The sequence below is a fragment of the Pholcus phalangioides genome, unplaced genomic scaffold, assembly GCF_987345545.1.
Source record: "Pholcus phalangioides strain wild (caught in Gottingen) unplaced genomic scaffold, Ppha-v1.0 ptg000008l_1, whole genome shotgun sequence".
NCBI classification, from domain to species: domain Eukaryota; kingdom Metazoa; phylum Arthropoda; class Arachnida; order Araneae; family Pholcidae; genus Pholcus; species Pholcus phalangioides.
This window is the reverse complement of record NW_028301601.1, coordinates 13,626,554-13,645,593: the sequence shown is the minus strand read 5'-3', so window position 1 is coordinate 13,645,593 and position 19,040 is coordinate 13,626,554. Positions and strand designations below refer to the sequence as shown.

The following is a 19,040-nucleotide window of genomic DNA, read 5'->3' as shown; positions in this document are numbered from 1 at the left end:
ATTTTCTAGAATTTACTTGGTAGGGCCTTAGAAAAACCACTTTGCCCGGGAGCCCATGATGCTCTCAAGACAGCTCTGTCATTCTCCAGGCTTCGGGGCACCGCCCAAGTTGCCTCAGAATAGTTATGTCCCGGTGCTTTAGCTGGTGTTTACCTGCCCGCTCTGTTTCTTAGTACTGGGTCTGAAGGGTTAATTTCAAATGAAGTTCACGAGTTTTATAAATGAAAGAAATCATACGGAAATATCACTGTAATTTAACCACTTTTATTAGCAGCTTAGCCCGTACGTGCACTCTGCGTATTTTACCATAAAATTCAATTAAAATAAGTATGAAGAAGATGCATCCTTTGTGATGAGTATCCTGCATAAATGTGTATATACAGCATCTCACACATTTTACCGGGATGTTTTTTTAAATACATGTTTCTGTGTCTACTTCACCAAACACCAACTCTGGCCATATCGCTATATTGCAATTTACTGCCATTAGCGAGATGGGTTGGAAGTGAAGGCGCTGTCTATCGGTAGTCGCCTCGAGTTCGTCAGGGAAAATATCTTATCTATGTCCTCCCTTGGGTTCGAACCCGGGACCCTGATAATTAGCGAGATGGGTTGGAAGTGAAGGCGCTGTCTATCGGTAGTCGCCTCGAGTTCGTCAGGGAAAATATCTTATCTATGTCCTCCCTTGGGTTCGAACCCGGGACCCTGATAACAACCTTCACGATGCTACTCGGGCACCTGTTTGTTTCTGTGTCTGTGGTGAATTTGTTTATTTATACTTATGTTGAGCTGTGAATTTTAATTTTGGTAATAGCGCTGGAATACACGATTCTGTAGCTTCCTTATGATTTTCAGCAGTAAATGAGTATAAATTAATGAAAAAGTAATGGGTATAGAGCATGGCGGAGATACCGGGGGGGGGGGTACAGGCGGGTCTGGTGCCCCGGGCGTCGCACTAGAGGGCACAAATTTCACTCTTTAATCTCTCCTTGAACATTATGGGGGAGCCAAAATGCATGCTTGTTCCGGCTGACCAAGCATCTAGTTGCGGCCCTGCCCGCCCCCAGCGTTAAAGCGTGGAGTCTCGACTAATGTATATATTTATATAGGAATTGACATCATTATTATCGTGCCTCCCCAGAATTCCAAGTTTATCATCGCCTATGGTATACAGCAGCTTTTTCAAAGTGTGCGTCGCTGTTTCTAAGGGGAACGCCAACCTTTATGTAAGGTGTCACGGCAAGCTTGAGATATTCAGGCTAGGAAGCAGCGGTCGACACAAGTTTGTGAACCATTGGTACAGGGAAAAGTGTTCCACTGAGAGAGAGAGAGATTAACTTTACAAAATATTTGGGCTTGTCAATGCTAAAATAAGAAGGCGAGATATCTTGTAAATGCCACTCAAAGGGTTGAGATTCGTCTGAAATCAGCGTTGAAACGTACTGTCTCAAGTCTATTGCTGTGACTACCGTTGTGGTATTCAGATTCTATGATGCTCATTTTATTCTCATGCTTAATGTATATACAGGGTGTATGGGGAAAGTCCCTTGGACGTGAAATGACTAGCAAACAAAAGGAGCTACAGCTATGCAATTCCTCACCATCAAACCGTCAAAAATTTTATTTTCAATTCCAACCATCAAAAATTTTAATTTTAAAAAAAGCTCTTTCAGTGCAATATCTGAGCTATGTTCGAATGGTGATTGGTAATGCTTTAGCAACACGAGCAAATAGGTTCCGGCGTCCCTTTTGTAGGTGAAACTGCGTTGAAGAAATTGCCAGCGATTGCGCCTGGAAAGCCACTTTGATATATGAGAGCTTGGGTGCGGAATCCTGTCCTGAGAGAAGCTTGTAACGGGTCGACGGTGACGTCGCCAAAATAATCGTATTCGTCTTCCTGGGGGAAAAGAAAGAATATCAACAGGTTCATTCCTGGAAAGAAAGAAAAAAAATCTACGAATTAGTCCCGCGGTTTCTCAACTGGGGCTCCTCAGTGTGCACTTCCGTTCGAGTGAATTCGATGCACACAGTCAAACTCAAAACTATAACGACATCGAAGAAGATTCCGGGAAACTTTGTCGTTATAAACGAGATATCGTTACAATCAAAAGGTCGACGTTTTCGAGACCTTTTCAAGGGGGAAAAAAAATGCAATCAAATAGTGTGGCATTAAGTAGTTTTATTTTAAGTAAGGGGGTGACCATATTTGATCCGGGAAAATATGGGGAATTGAGGTAATAAATTCCGGACATCGTGTCAATTCCCGCTAAAATGCTGCAATTGTTAGATAAATCGCCAATTCCTTATAAATGGCCAGTGGCGAAGAATGCGGCGCAACTACAGCAAGTCTGCAGTGATTTGAAATGTATTTCATGGGGGGGGGGGGGGGGAAGGGGAGTCGAACACAGCGAGCGCCGTCTTAACGGCATCGCAGGCCCTCGGGCAAAGTGATATTTTCTGGGGCTCCCTACTTGGCCGGAGAGAAAGACGGATACTTTTGCTATATATCCAATTTCATACTCGAAAGAAAATTTGGCCCAATTTAATTTTGACGGGGTCCTTTCTGCACTTGAGGCTCGCGGGCCGTGAGCCCATGTGTTAAGACGGCACTGAACATGGTAAATATTAGACTATATTGATATTTATAATCATAATTATCACACACACACACACACACACATCCGTCCCCTATTTTAGTAAGGGTTATGAATAAAAGTAAGCTTTGTTGAAAAGAGGGCAAAACTGCGAAATTTTCCGTGTACGTGTCATATTATCACCTTAATAATGATAAAACGGAGTAACGAAAAAATGCGACGTTATAATATCGCGTTCAATTAATGTTATAAGCGAGGTTCGTTAACATTATTCTCTATGGGAAATAGTCACGACCACCAATTAATGACGTTATAACCGAGTTGCCTTTACAACCGAAGTCGTTATAACCTACAGGGCACTGCCATAGAAATTACATTCTAAAAAGTGCTCCACGAGTCCAAGAAAGTTAAGAACCGCTTAATTCATATTAATAAGGACCGTTGACTGCGTTAAAATGATTTAGTGACGTCTTTTTTTAACGATTAGACGCCACGTTGAAGACAAAACCGGTTTTTAACCGTAAGGCTGCGCTCGTAGTGGAGCGAAGAGTTGAAAGAGTTGTGACTAGGAGGGAAAAAAACCATAGGGGGTGGAGGAAAAGATGCCTGCACATAGTAAAAGAGAAGGAGGATAGAGAAAATAAGGGGTTCTGAAATGTAAGGTTTTTTGATGATGCTGATTCCCCTCCGCAGAAGAGGGAAAGAAAAAAAAAAGGAGAAACGAAACAATCGGCAGTTAGTGAAAATCAGCAAATCGAGGTGAAAACAAACAGGTTTGTCCAAATCGCGCACCTCGTTGAGTGGCCACTTCCTACCTTTTTGTTTGTTCCTCCAATATCTTCGTCGCTAGGCTATTAGCATTCCATGCTATTATGCATTTCTGTACCATACTATGTGCGCGGGCGCGGCCTAAGATGGACGACGATGAGTTCGCTGGGTATCCGACTTAGGTCGAAGAATTCAACTCGGACAAATATCCCATGCCTTTGTCCAAAAAATATTTTATCACTTACATACAGTGGATCCTGCTTATAACGGTTTCCAAGAAACCATCATGGATAAACGGAGTAAGCGGTTAAGCGCATGAAATGAAATCTCAACGAGTATTATCAGTATTAGTTAGGACCACAAAAATGGGTCGTACTAAGCGGGAAAACGGTCCAAATGGAAACGTTCGTTTAAAGCAGGATCCACTGCATATAATCAATAAGTAGACATAAGCAATAATTGGTATGAATCCCACATTTATTTATTTTGTATGGAAATTGTTACCTACCTGGTGTTTTTAATTGTTGAGGTGAATAATAGGGAACGAGGGTAGTTCCTTTCTTTACATTATTTCCTGGAATATCCCTGACAAGCCAATTCAGATATTGTGACGGACGCCGAGCAGAAAGCTCAGCTTCAGGATCTATATATGGAGAAATTTACAAATGATGTATGAGTTTCTATAAACACGTGAATGCACGGTTTCAAAGAATTGCAAGGCCATAACAAAATGCTTTGCAAACGGCGGTAGTCATCAATTATCATCGATATTAAAAGAGCTTTCAACAACCTGTGACCTATTCCTCAATCAACCACCACCAGACCAACCGTGACCCCCGCTCTAAAACGTCCTCGATCTGATTGAGGTACGTTCGGTGAGGTCGACCCCAGGCCCGTCAGTTAGGGGGGGGGGGGCAGTGGCTTTTGAAAATACGCTAAAAATGGTATATATACATACAGTGACTACATGTACTTTGCCCCCGCCCCGGAAAAAGTTTAAATGACGGCCCTGGTCGACCCCATCCACACCCATCTTGTACACTTGTTTAGTCGTATCTCTTTTTCGTTCATCCTCTCTATATATCCTGTATATCCAAACCATCTCGGCAATCAAGCTGTAATTTATATCTTATTACAGCTTGATTGCCGAGATTGTTATATTCGAGATTGGATAAACTCACTTCCAGATTCTATCACACACAAGACAAAAATTATTCTATGATTATTTATATAAGGACTATTACGATTACGGACTGATTATCTGTGGATGATGCTATATGATCACAATTTGTACGATTATTCATTCCAGATTATTTATTGTATATATGTATATCATTGTTATTTTCACATAAATTAATAAATTTCCGGATACACCCATCCCCCGGGAAAGCTTCGATGTCTCTCTGAGATGGGAAGCGGGGTGTGTCCGGTCCTTCAATGTTCAATGTATATCCAAACCATCTTAACATACCTTTTTCAATCCTCGACACAACATCTTCTTTCACTACACAACACTCCCTAAAATCAACCTAATATATAAACTTTACTTAAATTTATTAAGTTATTATTTTACTTGTTGTCTTACGGATATCTGGGGCTGTACTACCTGCTCATGCTTATTCTCATCCGATCCGAATTATAAGCATCGGTTCATAAGCATGACGTTAAGAATAATCCGAAAAACGATACCAAGGAATTATTCGTAGGCTCACTCCTTAACGTCACGTGACGTGAAAGAGGGAAAATCAAAGAAATCGCTTTCTACACAGGGAAAAGTGATTTTTCCCTTTGGTCGATCGACCACTGACCAATCAAAATTAAGCTTTGCATATACAAGTACTACTATACATTTACTGAATATTTTGTTCAGCGACGGTGGCAACGCAATTCATTTTTAATGCACGTGCAGAGCATTTATGTTGTTGTTTTCTTTCCACATTCTTTAACGTCAAAAATGAAAGGTGTTAGCGGGCTATCGGCTAGATACTTTTTTACTTTTTTTAATGGGGAGGATGGAAAATAAGAGTATATGAAGAGTTATTTCTATAATTGAAATATACTTTTCAGCATGTAAATGTTATTCACAAAAATATTTCAGCATTCTAATTAATTTATTGAAGTTCTTTTTAAGCCGTACTTCATAAGGAACTACCGAAATCACATTGGGATAATAATGTATTGTCCTCCATTGCCTATTTTGATGGACGTGGGTGATTATTACTTTGCGTCATTTATTTTATATATACATATGTATATAATTTTAGGATAATTATATCATCGAGAAATATACCGTGAAAAAAAATCTCGAAAAAATATAGCTGTAGAGGGAATTATCGTTATATCGAGTATCGTTGTAGCGAGGTTCCACTGTATACTACACTTGGATTTCTAATTGAATCCATTCAATCAATTGCAAAAGGCCGACGAAATTGCATAGTTTTCTTTCAAGGAAAAACACCACTTAAGTCATCGCGTAATAAATTTCCAAGTCCAAGAAATAAATTTTTCATATTTCGTATTTTTCTACTCGCGATGGCCGAGTAGAAAATACGATCATCCGATGCTTATAAGTGGGTCTGCCCTATCCTTATCGTCATCCGAATATTCGGAGAAATATGATGCTTGTTTTCGGAGGGGGAATGCCGCTAGTACAGAAATTTCCCTTTCATGCTTATATTGTCATAATCGGCGGAGATACGGATCGGATTCCCGATAAGCATGAAGAGATAGTACAGCCCCTGGCTCCCTTCTCTGCGAAATGTGCGGAAGAGGGTTTCACTGTAAGCTCGTCCGACGAGATGTTAGCCGGAAGACGTCGTCGATGAAAGAAAGCCCAAGGCGGTCCGTCAGGTGGGGGCAGGAGCCCCCAGGAGCATCGTTTTCGGATGGTCGCCTCTGGTGGATTTCTTCAGCAGCGATAGCCGATGTTTGATGCAGATGGAGAGAGGTGGCCACACGGGAGAGTCGTCATGAGAGGTGGTGGCCCAGGAGCATCATCTTCTATGATCTGGCAGGGTAGAGGTTGACGACCCTTAGTATGGAAACATTGCATGCGCCCTCCCCCTCCCCATGTTCTGAAAGGAGACGTGTATTTCGCGTCTATTTACCCCGAGTACCTTAGGAAAAAAGCCTCTTTTTAGACAACTTTTTCCCGAACTTTTCAGTTTCGACACAAAATCAAGTTTTAATTGGTCGCGGAAGTGTCACGTGACAGCAGCGTCAGGCTTTCACTCTTTTTTTCGGCAAAAACCGAGAAAAAGATGACTCATTTGGGAGGGGAGGGAGCGAGAACAAAATGACCAAAATGCGTGTCTAAACATGATTTTTCAAAAATCTGCAATTTTTGTGCGCCCGCACTTGGTATATTGAGGAAGAGCCATACTCAAGGGGCCAAAGATCCGCTTGTGGCTCGCGAGACGTGGTTTGCCGACCACTGCCCTAGGGTATTTCCCCATGCAACACCCGTACATTGAATACGGTTTTCTTTATTAAAAATTGACGCGAAGAAGTCATTAAAAGCACTACGCATGCCTACATTGCTCTCTACCCATGACCCTCCTGTCGACGGGGGGGGGGGAACAACTGTCTCCTTCCATCTATTATTGACACGAAGATCAAGAGAACGTGTGACTGAAACACCGAGTTTTACAGTGAATAGTTAGTTGAAGTTAAGGCCGAGGGAATAGAGACCTTTCGACGACAAGTCCACCATGACGTCAGGAACAATTTCAAACTAAAATTCAATATATATCTGGCATAATTTTTCAGATTTCAACTAGAGCTGCAAAAAATCTTTTTCATCGATTCTAAACTTTTATTGAAGCTTCATGTCAAATTCAAACATCTCATCCACATCTACATCAGGGAGAGCATCATCATCTACATCTTAAGAGCATCATCGGCCCCGGGCTAAATGATTTTTCTGAGGCTAAGTGATTTCCTGGTAAAATCTAGAAAATTTTAGCCAGATCTAATTTTTGTGAGGCGCCTCTTCTCTTGATGCCCCCGGGCCGTACACCGGGTAGGCCCATGCGTTAAGACGGCACTGATCTACATCTAATATTTGCAATAACAACCCTCATCAACGCGGCATCAAATTCCTTCAAATCAACTTGGATAGAGCGCATGTCCCCGCTTTACGAATATGCGCAGTCCAAATCTATCGATTTTTTGTTTCTTCAAGAGCCAGCTGTACAGTTTTGCAAAGTAGTCTGCCCAAACTCTTTGGTCATCGCTCAACCTAAAAACGGCTATCGTCCAAGTGGACCAGGACGAGACAGCATATGGCACAAAGCTGTTTTTCGGCCACGACACTCTCTAATTCAGCCTACAATCTCTCCGATCGCAACAACTGCTAAGGACCTAGCTACACAAAAGATCAATAACCTCTTCCCAGCAGTATCATCATTCATCCCTCTTCAAAATCATCACGAAATCTTAAGAGGTGTTAACAGACTAAATTTGAGAAAAGCAGCTAGTCTAAGACAACTTGTCTAACCATTTAGTCCAAGCAATCATCCGGGCTCATCCATTTTACTTCAAGAATTTCTTTGATAAATGTCTCTCCTTTTCCACTTTTCCGGATGTATTCAAGCCAAGCAAACTTGTTCTTTTGCCTAAAATAGGAATTGGTGCTTCTAAAACCGTTCGACCGATTACTCTAACCTCTAATTTTGGCAAGATTTTGAAGATACTTCTTTTACAAAGACTAATGTTTAAGCTCAGCGTGTTAGGAGAGGCGCTGTCAGTGCAGAGACATACTCGGAAGAAGATGTTAAGACATATGTCAAAAAAGTTGTTCCCAAAGATTACAAAACTATGACTGCTTTGTCAAAAGCTATAGAGAAAAATGTTTTATTTTCACACTTGGATGACAATGAGCGAATGCCATGTTTCCGGTTGTTCATTCTCCCGGTGAAGTAATTATCAATCAAGGAGATGAGGGTGATAATTTCTATGTAATTGACCACGGAGAAGTAGAGGTTTTTGTCAATGGACAGCTGGTTACAACAATTGGTGATACTGGCAGCTTTGGTGAATTAGCTTTGATATATGGTACTCCAAGAGCAGCTACTGTTAAGGCCAAAACTTACATAAAATTATGGGCTATTGACAGGGACACATACAGGCGAATTCTTATGGGAAGTATAATAAGAAAGCGAAAAATGTATGAAGAATTCTTGAGTAAAGTGTCTATATTAGAAAGTTTAGACAAATGGGAAAGATTGACAGTGGCTGATGCTTTGGAAACGGTACAGTTCAATGACGGTGATGTTATAGTTGAGCAAGGCCAGCCTGGTGATGACTTTTTCATAATTGAGGAGGGTACTGCAAGTGTTCTCCAACGGCCGCTGTGGTGGTCGAGTGGTTATAGTGCCGGACTCGTGATGCGAGGATCCGGGTTCGAACCCCACAGTGGTGGTCGGCTGAAGTTGGTTTTCTGTGGTTCCGATCTCCCCGTTAAAAAGTCTCGCCACAGAGAGCAACAGTCCTACAACGGTAAATAACTCAACCATAACACTTCACTCATAGTTAGAAAAACTGGGGGCAGATGACAGCACTACACATAACAAGCATTACACCGAAACAAACTTTACGTCAGGTTGCACTACACGTACACGCACATTCCCGCATGTACCGATTCGTTGGGGGGTTCCGCGGGGGGGGTGCATGTGTGGTGTAGCAGTAGTAGGTAGGGACTCCAAAAAATGGCTCGGGGATCCATGATGTTCTTAAGTCAGCCACCTCGATGGGCAATTTGCCTGTTGTGGCGTTGTATTTGTATTTGTATTAACGTCGAACGAGATGCTCTTCTCCACCCACACCAATTCCGATTTCACTTGGGCCGTTCAACGGATGATGCGCTCCAACATCTTATGAATGGAAGAAAGAAGAAACGTCTACTAACTGCAGTTATTTCATTAGATATAAAAGGATGCTTTCAACTGTGTCAGACACGAGGTAATTTCCAACAACCTCCAAAATCTTCCTATCCCATGTTCACTAAGAAAAATTCTTGAGGTCATTTTCTCTGACCGGACAATCACCCTTCACATAGGTTCGGAGGTTCTTTCAAGAACTTTTAGCAGAGGATGCCCTCAAGGCTCATGTAGTGGTCCTGCTTTCTGGAATATTGCCTTCGACCCACTACTTAGGCTACCATGGGCCCAGGGAATCCCTGCTCAGGCCTTCGCTGACGATTTCCTTCTCATAGTTTCCATCAAAGAGCCGGAAGAAATTTCCTTATTGGCTAATACAGTGCTACAACAAATTCATGAATGGCTTCAAGTAAATGATTTGCAAGTAGAAGCTAAAAAGTAATCATTTCTTTGACCGAATCGACGAATAATGTCGGCAGAAAACGTCAAAATACTCGGTATTATTTTCGACAAAAATCTCAACTTTTTAGCCTGTGGTGCGCCGGCGCCCTCAGTTCATATTTCACTCGCCAGATGGCGTCGCCATACCATAGTGTACTTCCATACTCAGTACAAATTTTTCCTTCTTGTACGAAGTGTACAACTCCACGATGGCATGTTTTTTTTTAATCAGTTGTCTACACACGCTAGACGAGACACGTTGTTATCTCGGGGTCGCGAAACGATCCTCATGTTGTAATTATTAAATATGCTTTAATGTAATCGTACTTCTGATTCTCTTGGAGTCGTCAATATGACTTACAACTGGTGACCTTTTCCCGTGTTCCTACACGCTACAAGTTTCGACATCATACCGACAGACCGCTACGGTGCCACAGCGTTGTCTTCATATCAATCCGGGTGCATCCGTAAACCGTAAGCTTTAATTTTCCTCTTCATGTCATAACACTCAAGTTAAACGTTTGAAACGAAGCCGTCCGTATTTATTCAGCATTATTTTCGTCATATAATATATATTCCCTCTCGACCATGCCTCAGACTGACGACCAAAATTCTCCCGCACCAGCGGCGCAAATCGCCCGCGTAGCAGTAAAACCCCCTCCGTTTTGGAAAGCGAATCCAACTCTGTGGTTCAGCCAAGTGGAGGCGCAATTCGCACTCGCAAACATTACCACGGACACTACTAAATTCCATCACGTTGTTTCGGTTGTGGAGTCGGACGTTCTCGCATCGGCCAGCGATCTCATCCTTAACCCGCCAACAGAGAACAAGTACGAGGCTCTGAAAAAACGACTTATCGACTTGCACTCGCAAAGCGAAACCTCGCGTATCCGCACCCTGCTACAAGGACTGGAACTCGGTGACGAACGCCCATCACAACTTCTCACACGTATGCGTGCGTTATCAGGAGGTAGTGTGGGAGAACCTCTACTCAAATCACTGTGGCTCGCCAGAATGCCGAGCACTACCCAAAGCGTCCTCGCCGCGTTGGGAGGCGACCTCAACCAGCTGGCAGCCATCGCCGACAAAATTTGTGACCTGGCCCTTCCGGCGCAGGTCACTGCTATACAGGTGCCACCACAACAATCGGAACTGGCGAGGCAAGTGGCACAACTAACCAAGCAAGTGAGCGAGCTAACGGCTGTCGTCCATGCATCTCGCAGCTACGACCGTAGCCCCCACTTTCGCCGAAGGAGCAGCTCAAGAAATCGACAGTACAAAGAGCCGGAGAACGGTATGTGTTTTTACCATACGAACTTCGGTTCAAGAGCCAGGAAATGTAACCTTCCATGCGAGTACCGCGCCCAGCCGGAAAACTGAAACAGCGATCGCTAAACGGCCACAACAGTGATCGCTATATCGACAGAATTGTTTTGGCCGACCAGACTTCAAAAACAAAATTCCTTATAGACACGGGTGCTGATATTTCTGTGCTCCCAAAGAACTTCGTACCTCAAGCCAAAACACCAGCGGACTTGCTTCTATTTGCCGCGAACGGCACGAAAATTCCAACTTTTGGCACTAAAAGACTTACCCTCGACCTGAAACTACGCCGTCCCTTTACATGGACATTCATCGTGGCAGACGTATAACAACCTATCGTCGGGATCGACTTCCTGCAACACTTCAACCTATTAGTTGATGCCAAGAACTCTCGTCTCATTGATGGTAACACTAACCTTTCTTCCTCTGGCAAACCACCTAGCTCTCAATTGTCGTCAACCACCATCAGTCTTCTTTTGGGTGATTCTCGGTTCCATGAAGTTCTCGCGAAGTATCCGGATATAACCAATCCATCTCAACTATCCAACAAAGCAGAACTTTCGACAATATATCACCACATTGAAACTAAAGGACAACCTGTCTTTTGCAAACCTAGGCGCCTGTCACCTGAGTTGTTGAAGATAGCTCGAAAAGAATTTGAATTTCTGATGTCAGCTGGAATAATTCGACCATCAAAATCGCCTTGGGCAAGTCCTCTGCATATGGTTCGCAAAGCTAACGGCGAATGGCGTCCATGCGGAGACTACCGTCGCTTGAATTCTATTACTGTGCCCGACCGTTATCCAGTGCCACATCTGCAAGACTGCACGCAAGTATTTCATGGCAAGACGATCTTCTCTACTCTGGATCTCACCCGCGCGTACCATCAAATCCCAGTGAATCCAGAAGACGTCCCAAAAACAGCAGTCACTACTCCTTTTGGGCTGTTTGAATACACTTGCATGCCGTTTGGCCTCCGCAATGCTGGCCAAAGCTTCCAACGATTCATGCACCAAATCCTTTTTGGACTCGACTTCTGCGTCCCATACTTTGACGATCTCCTGATAGCATCAACCAGTGAAGAAGAACACGTTCAACATCTACACCAAGTCTTCTCTCGATTGAAACACCATGGTCTTCAACTCAACCCATCAAAATGTGTACTCGGAAGAAGTGAAGTGAAGTTCCTAGGATGCCTTATTACTTCGACCGGAGTGAAACCCCTTCCAGAGAAGGTTCAGGTTATTAGAGAGTTCCCAAAACCAAAGACAATCAATGAACTCCGACGTTTCCTGGCAATGCTCAACTTCTACAGACGTTTCCTCTCACAAGCTGCACACACTCAAGCACCACTACATGAATTCCTCAAAGATTCCAAGAAGAACGACAAACGACCTATTCCTTGGACAGACTCTGCTGTCGCAGCATTCGAGAAGTCTAAATCAGATTTGGCCAATGCTGCTGCACTAACATATCACTCTCCCGATCATAAGCTATCAGTTACAGTCGACGCATCTAACGTTGCTATAGGTGCTGTTCTTCAGTCACACACAAATTCTGGTTTACAGCCCTTGGCCTTCTTTTCTCGCAAACTGAAGCCTGCCGAGTGTAACTACTCTACCTATGACAGAGAGCTCCTGGGTATATATTCAGCGGTTCAACATTTTCGCCACTACCTGGAAGGCACCAACTTCATAATCTTCACAGACCACCGTCCCCTGGTATACGCCTTTCAGAAGAATTCCAATTCCTGCTCTCCTCGCCAACTTCGGCATCTGGACTACATTGGCCAGTTCAGTACTGACATCCGACACATTTCTGGCTCTAGCAATGTAGTCGCTGACACACTGTCCCGCATCAATGAAATTAATCTCCAATGCCCGAACCACACAGAACTTGCTACAGCTCAGGCAGAAGATGAAGAGCTGCGAAACCTGATGAAGAAGACAGACTCTCAGCTACACTGGAAATCACTCGAACTGTCACCTTCTACTCATGTTATCTGCGACACTAGCACCGGAAGTGTTCGCCCGTATGTGCCACATAAACTGCGCCGTCAAGTCTTCACATTCCTTCACAACCTGTCTCATCCTGGTATCCGTGCTTCAAAACGACTAATCCAGGAGCGTTTCATCTGGCCTTCTATGCTGAAAGATGTTGCAGAATGGACAAGGTCATGTGCCCAATGCCAAAAATGTAAAGTGAACAAACACACTCGCAGTTCACCGCAGATGTTTAACCTGCCCTCTGCAAGATTCGATCATGTGCACATAGACCTAGTAGGTCCACTTCCACCATCAGACGGTTACAGATATCTCTTAACGTGTGTCGACAGATACACCAGATGGCCAGAAGCATACCCTATTCAAGATATATCTGCTGACACAGTTGCTCGAACATTTGTCTCAGGATGGGTCTCAAGATTCGGCATCCCGTCTAATATTACCACAGATCAGGGCAGACAGTTCGAGTCCAACCTCTTCAGGGCACTTACAGCTCTCCTTGGTGCCCGGCGCATTAGAACAACTCCATACCATCCGGCATCCAACGGTTTAGTGGAACGGTTACACCGTTCACTAAAACAAAAACAGTCTTTAATGTGCCACTCCAACAAGCGTTGGACTGAAACACTACCAATCGTGTTACTAGGTCTCCGCTCTGCCTACAAAACCGATCTTCGCAGTACTTGTGCTGAACTAGTGTATGGCACCACCCTTAGGCTACCAGGTCAACTGTTGTGCTCGTCGACACCGAGCCAAGCTGAAGATCCCAGCAGCTTTGTTGAACAACTGCGCCACACTATGGCCAAGTTGCAGCCAGTACCAACTTCAACTCACTCTACAGGTTCTACTACATGTTTCAAACATCCAGCACTGTCAACCTGCACTCATGTCTTCCTCAGAGTTGACTGCGTCAAACCTCCACTAACTCCACCTTATGATGGCCCGTATCCAGTTGTGTCTCGGACTGACAAACTAATCACCCTGGATGTAAATGGCAAGAGATCAACTGTCAGTCTGGACAGAGTTAAACCATGTTTCTTGGACATTGCAGAAACCAACTCCGACCAAAACCAACCATTAACTCTAACGGCATCAAATCTTCCGAACATGACTGTGAAGAACAAAAAGGACTGCGATGAAAAAAAATCTGGTGTCACGACTCGTTCAGGACGAACTGTTAGATTTAATTTTAAATATCGTGATTGTGTCTAAACATTGTAATCAACCTAATTTCTCTGTACCTCCAGTATACATTGGGGGGGAGTACCTGTGGTGCGCCGGCGCCCTCAGTTCATATTTCACTCGCCAGATGGCGTCGCCATACCATAGTGTACTTCCATACTCAGTACAAATTTTTCCTTCTTGTACGAAGTGTACAACTCCACGATGGCATGTTTTTTTTTAATCAGTTGTCTACACACGCTAGACGAGACACGTTGTTATCTCGGGGTCGCGAAACGATCCTCATGTTGTAATTATTAAATATGCTTTAATGTAATCGTACTTCTGATTCTCTTGGAGTCGTCAATATGACTTACAAGCCCATGCTCTCTTACTGATCCGTAAAATAGCCAGTACCCTGGAAAATTTTCGCCGCCTCGCTGGGTCGCGCGAATTGTGGTTTCCATAGAAATCTTTAAAAATATCCTTTACAAGATAGTACTCTATCGTGAAGCGGCTTATGGTGCTTCGATCTGGTTTTCATCTCCATCAGCCAGACTTATGGCCAAAATGGACGTCGTACAAAGGCCTGCCCTATTATTTATTACCCGGGCATACAGGAGAGCGGAGGCGTATTAAAAGATTTTCCTCAGCTCAGATTTTGGACCGAGTTTTTTTTCTCTCACTGTAAATTCTGTTTATCTCCCTTACTGCAAGTTTAATTCTTTGTAACCGTCACTGGGGATTCGGCTTGAACCTCATGGGCTCCTCAGTTAGTTGCTGAGTGGGAGCGCGAGATTCTCTCCGATAGTCCATCGTATGGGAGCCGCCCTTTCCTTGGCAGACGGCCAAGTGGGAGCTGATGGCGGGAAAGAGCTTCTATGGCACCCCCAGATTGGTGGTTCTTGTGAATCACTGGCGATGCATGGCCAGTCCGCGCCTGCCCATGTTTATCTTGTCTTCTGCCCTCGGAGGAGAGGGCCTTGGTATTTTGCTAAGCTCAATAGATGGCCCTCCGTGTTTCTTTTCCGGGTGGTTTGCACCGGTGGCATGTGTGGCCTGGGGGACTCGCCCTTTCTCAGGCATGACTGAGGGTTGGTTTCTTCTTGTCTGTGGGGGGGGGGGGGGCTTTTCCGGCGTGGATCGCTGGTGCGTGCGAACTATGGGGAGCCGATGGAGTTGTGGCGGTGGGTCCACCTTTGGGATTCCTTGGGGGAATGGCTGCTTTCCAGCACATTCCCTATTCCTTATAGAGGTTCCATAGGAATAGTAACGTGGGAGTGTGTCTGGTTTTTCAAGTTCAGGGAATAAAGCGAGTGGCCTAAACTGATAGGCACTTTTTTCATACCAAAGTCACATGAGTGAGTATTCAAGATAATGATTGATATATCGAATGGCCGAGATTGTTTTGTATACCAAGATTAAGCGAGTGAGTGACTGAGACAAGAGTTCAAAACACAAATAGAGTAAACGAGTGTCTAAGATTGTGCTAAGGTGCACGCATCTACGTAGGCTTACCTGCGATTTGATTTTTTTTCGCCGTGCTTTTGGATGGACAAATAATCGTTCCCTTTCGCAAAGCACAACCTCGTTTGACCTCAGCACAAAACACGCTTCGGTATACAAAATCTGAAAGACTCGACGTGACCTTCTTTGCTGAATCCAACGTTGTCGGGTCCTCCCAATTTTGACATTTTTTTCTAGTGCGCTTTGTTTGGCGCACTAGAAGAAATATTTCGTGACAGCCGTACAAATGGATGGACAATCTCAGCAAAGCACTGAAGGACAACGCATAGCGCGCGCGCGTGTAGGCGCACTTTCGTGTCTATCGATATCGATCGAGTGAGTGACGGAGACAAGGAATGGCCGAGAGAGCAAAAGCGAGTTTACGCGCGCGCGCGAAACATTTATATATACCAAGTTTGAGCGAATGATCTCACACTCTATCGGTCAGTCTCTGTATCTAGGTCACTGCGGTCGTTCAGTCGAGATTCGTTCTCCATGAGATGGGAAGCGGGGTGTGTTCGGTCCTTCAACGTTCAATGGTCGTTCAGTCGCTCACACCCGCTGCCTCAATCACTAATTATAGAATATTTACGTGATGAATAAAGTAGTCGGTTATTTTTCCTGTTGGTAAGTTGGCAAATTTGTATCTGAATAATTCACATCATTGACCTGCTCGGAGATGAATTGTTTTGTGTGAAAAAAAGATCAATGTGACACATATTGACAGATATAATAAAATATTTCGACGTGTTGTCATGATCTGACTCATTAATAAGATGTGGTTAACACTTCAAAATATTTACCTGGTCCAATCATCACCAGAGTAAAATTCAATTGACTCTCAGCTTCGGCAAACGATACTTTAGGCTCACGCTGTGTCAGATCAAGAGAAATGTTATTTCCTAATTCCACTCTGATAGAGTCTTCGTACACAACCTGTATGGCGGAGAGGCAATTTCTCAATATAAATTGAATAACGGGTAAAAAATAAATGATATCAACCTTAGACATTAACGATATCATGCCTTCATATTAACCCAACAAACATTAAAATTTCAGAGCTCATTATGCAGTCAGTTCTCGTATTCAGCAGTTTCATAAGTGCAATACCGGTGCAATGAGATGTGGCTATCTATAGAGTATATAGGTGAGGCATCTACATAGTAGATATTAGGCATCTCTATCCTGGTAAAGATGCCTGATTTTGTCAAAGGCCATCCTGATATTTTTTAAACGTAACTTATGATGCGACTGAGTACGCTAGTAACGTTACTAGCCTATCAGGAAGCAGTGGTAGTGTGTATCAGGCGGGAAAAGACCTACTTGAGTTTACTTAACTGGGAGGATTTCGACGAAAATTACTATATTTCTATGGAGTCTCTAAAGAGTGCCCATATGGCAACTCTGCCGGATAGTGTCATACCCGTAAAGACGGGTTAACATCCTGGTAACTGCGCAGTGAAAAACCAGGTTTTTAAGGTGAAACTGCGCACAGAGAGCGGTCGATGTGGACGATAAACAGCGCAAAATTGTGTATCTTCGCTCTCGTCGTTTCGCTATAACCTTTCTTTCTTTCAAACGGATCCCAACTCAGAGACTATCGCAAAAGGGCAATTTACTACCTACTGAGTTGTGCCAGACGCGTAAGTATGTGTACCTAACAATCTGAGTTCGCATCTAGTGTTGTGTCATATTTTGCAGTGCTGCCATCTATATTTCAGAAGCGACGTAAGTGATGTCTAATGATTGAGTATTTGCATCGCTCGTAGGTCTGTTGCTCTCTGTGGCGAGATTTTTGTAACACGATGATTGGCTCACATTTGCGCGTTGAAGTTGGGAACCACAGAAAACCAACTTTAGCCGACCACCATTGTGGCGCCGGTAGCTTAAGCCTCAGTCAAAACCTCTCCCCGCCTGTCATCAAAAGTCAACGAATCTGGAAACCTTCCCCCCCCCCCGCCGATCGATGCTGACCTAATACTTGAAGGTCCTCTACAGTATAACATGAATGCAATGAAAAAAAAAATACGTACTTGAAGTTCATATGATGGTGGGTAATCGATTATTTGCGGCGTTATATTGTATGCTTTAAACTTCTGCTGGACTTCAGTGTCAGGCGACGGAGCAAGAAGCACGACCGAGGCAAGAAGAGTCACGTTCAAAGCGACGATCAGCGCACACCTTGAGCGTATCCCCATGGCAGCCATATCTGAATATCATGCACTTGAAGATTCTGCTTCGAGAAACTGACTCTAAATTTTTCCTAAAGGACTCTTTATAACGTATTAATCTCGGATGATTTTGTTATGACGTGAATGTGTTGAAAAATAAATGACTTTCATTATTTAAAAACCCGTGGAATCATGATAATTGCTTGAAAGCACCTTCCCCCCCTCCCCCTTTGAATGAGCTTTTGCCACATGTATGGGTAACTCCCGTATCAGAAAGCGCTTACTCATCCTTTTTAAGTGTCTACGCATTTTGATATTCATAAATGACTATTTTTAGCAAGCAAAATATATTGAAACTGTCAAAAAAAATCCTAATCACGATGATGTTGGTTTTCTCTGAGATTGAAGGTTCTTCCGTATTGCTCGCCTTCCCGATTGAAGTTGGTAAACATGAAGCATGACATAAACATGAAAGAAATAATGCGGAAATATCAATTAAATTCAACCACTCACTAGTTTCTCCTTTACGTGATGTGTGCACTGCACATATTTAGGTCATGAAAACTAAATGGAAATAAGCTAATGAGAATTAAAAAGACGTAATAAATTATTATCAGCTTTGTAATGTTAGCTTTCTTCACGTTTGTCACCATTTTTAATGTAACACTGCCAGACGCAGACGGTGTAATTACAGTTTCTAGCGCCTCGACGATCTCTCGAAATAATAGAGCACCGACATAAAGGTAACCGGTAAGTTCAGAGAAGCAATTCTTCTGAGGAACCGCTGGTACCATCGGGCCTATATAAGGTGACACGCTGCTAAAAACGGGGTCTTTCCCCCCCCCCCCCATAGTCGAATTCAGAAGGAGGTGAGAGGTCGAAACGAGATAGAGATCGAGAGAGGAAATCTGGTGATGATTATGGACGATCAGGACTGAGATGGGTCCGAAAGATTTGGTGGTGAGTGCCGTATCAATATAGTCTCGGAATCATCTCCCTCAATAACTAATGTAGTTTTTATTTTCATGGAGATAATTAATCATTTAACATTCGGCATGTCAAGTTCATGTATTCGCGATGGTATTATATCATGTTGGATAAGGACAGGGACGCCGGAAGTCAGAAATGATTGGTGTTGCTCAAAGTATGCGAGTCATTTCTCTGTACAGACCATAACATTTACATATATTTTCG

At 43.5% G+C, this 19,040-nt stretch overlaps 2 protein-coding genes and 1 pseudogene across 2 annotated transcripts; 2 read left to right on the top strand and 1 right to left on the bottom strand.

Moving 5' to 3' along the window:
- Positions 1-704: 704 nt before the first annotated feature.
- LOC149083853 (protein D3-like) lies at positions 705-17,928 on the bottom strand. The gene is made up of 4 exons (XM_089235410.1): positions 17,709-17,928; positions 16,479-16,611; positions 3,871-4,005; positions 705-1,932 (listed from the first exon to the last, which is right to left on the bottom strand). The coding sequence occupies exons 1-4, from the start codon at positions 17,880-17,882 to the stop codon at positions 1,715-1,717; spliced, it is 660 nt and encodes a 219-aa protein (XP_089091536.1). The 5' UTR covers positions 17,883-17,928; the 3' UTR covers positions 705-1,714.
- On the top strand, positions 6,287-9,576 carry LOC149083855 (cAMP-dependent protein kinase type I-beta regulatory subunit pseudogene; annotated as a pseudogene).
- On the top strand, positions 9,807-11,316 carry LOC149083854 (uncharacterized). The gene has a single exon (XM_089234243.1). The coding sequence runs from the start codon at positions 10,271-10,273 to the stop codon at positions 11,060-11,062; it is 792 nt and encodes a 263-aa protein (XP_089090369.1). The 5' UTR covers positions 9,807-10,270; the 3' UTR covers positions 11,063-11,316.
- Positions 17,929-19,040: the final 1,112 nt, after the last annotated feature.

Coding starts and splice junctions, on each gene's coding strand:
- LOC149083854 (XM_089234243.1), top strand. CDS start 10,271: ATGCCTCAGACTGACGACCAAAATTCTCCCGCACCAGCGGCGCAAATC.
- LOC149083853 (XM_089235410.1), bottom strand. CDS start 17,882: ATGGCTGCCATGGGGATACGCTCAAGGTGTGCGCTGATCGTCGCTTTG. Junction 16,612..17,708: donor CACCATCATATGAACTTCAA/GTACGTATTTTT, acceptor TCCGCCATACAG/GTTGTGTACGAAGACTCTAT. Junction 4,006..16,478: donor TCTGGTGATGATTGGACCAG/GTAAATATTTTG, acceptor CTCCATATATAG/ATCCTGAAGCTGAGCTTTCT.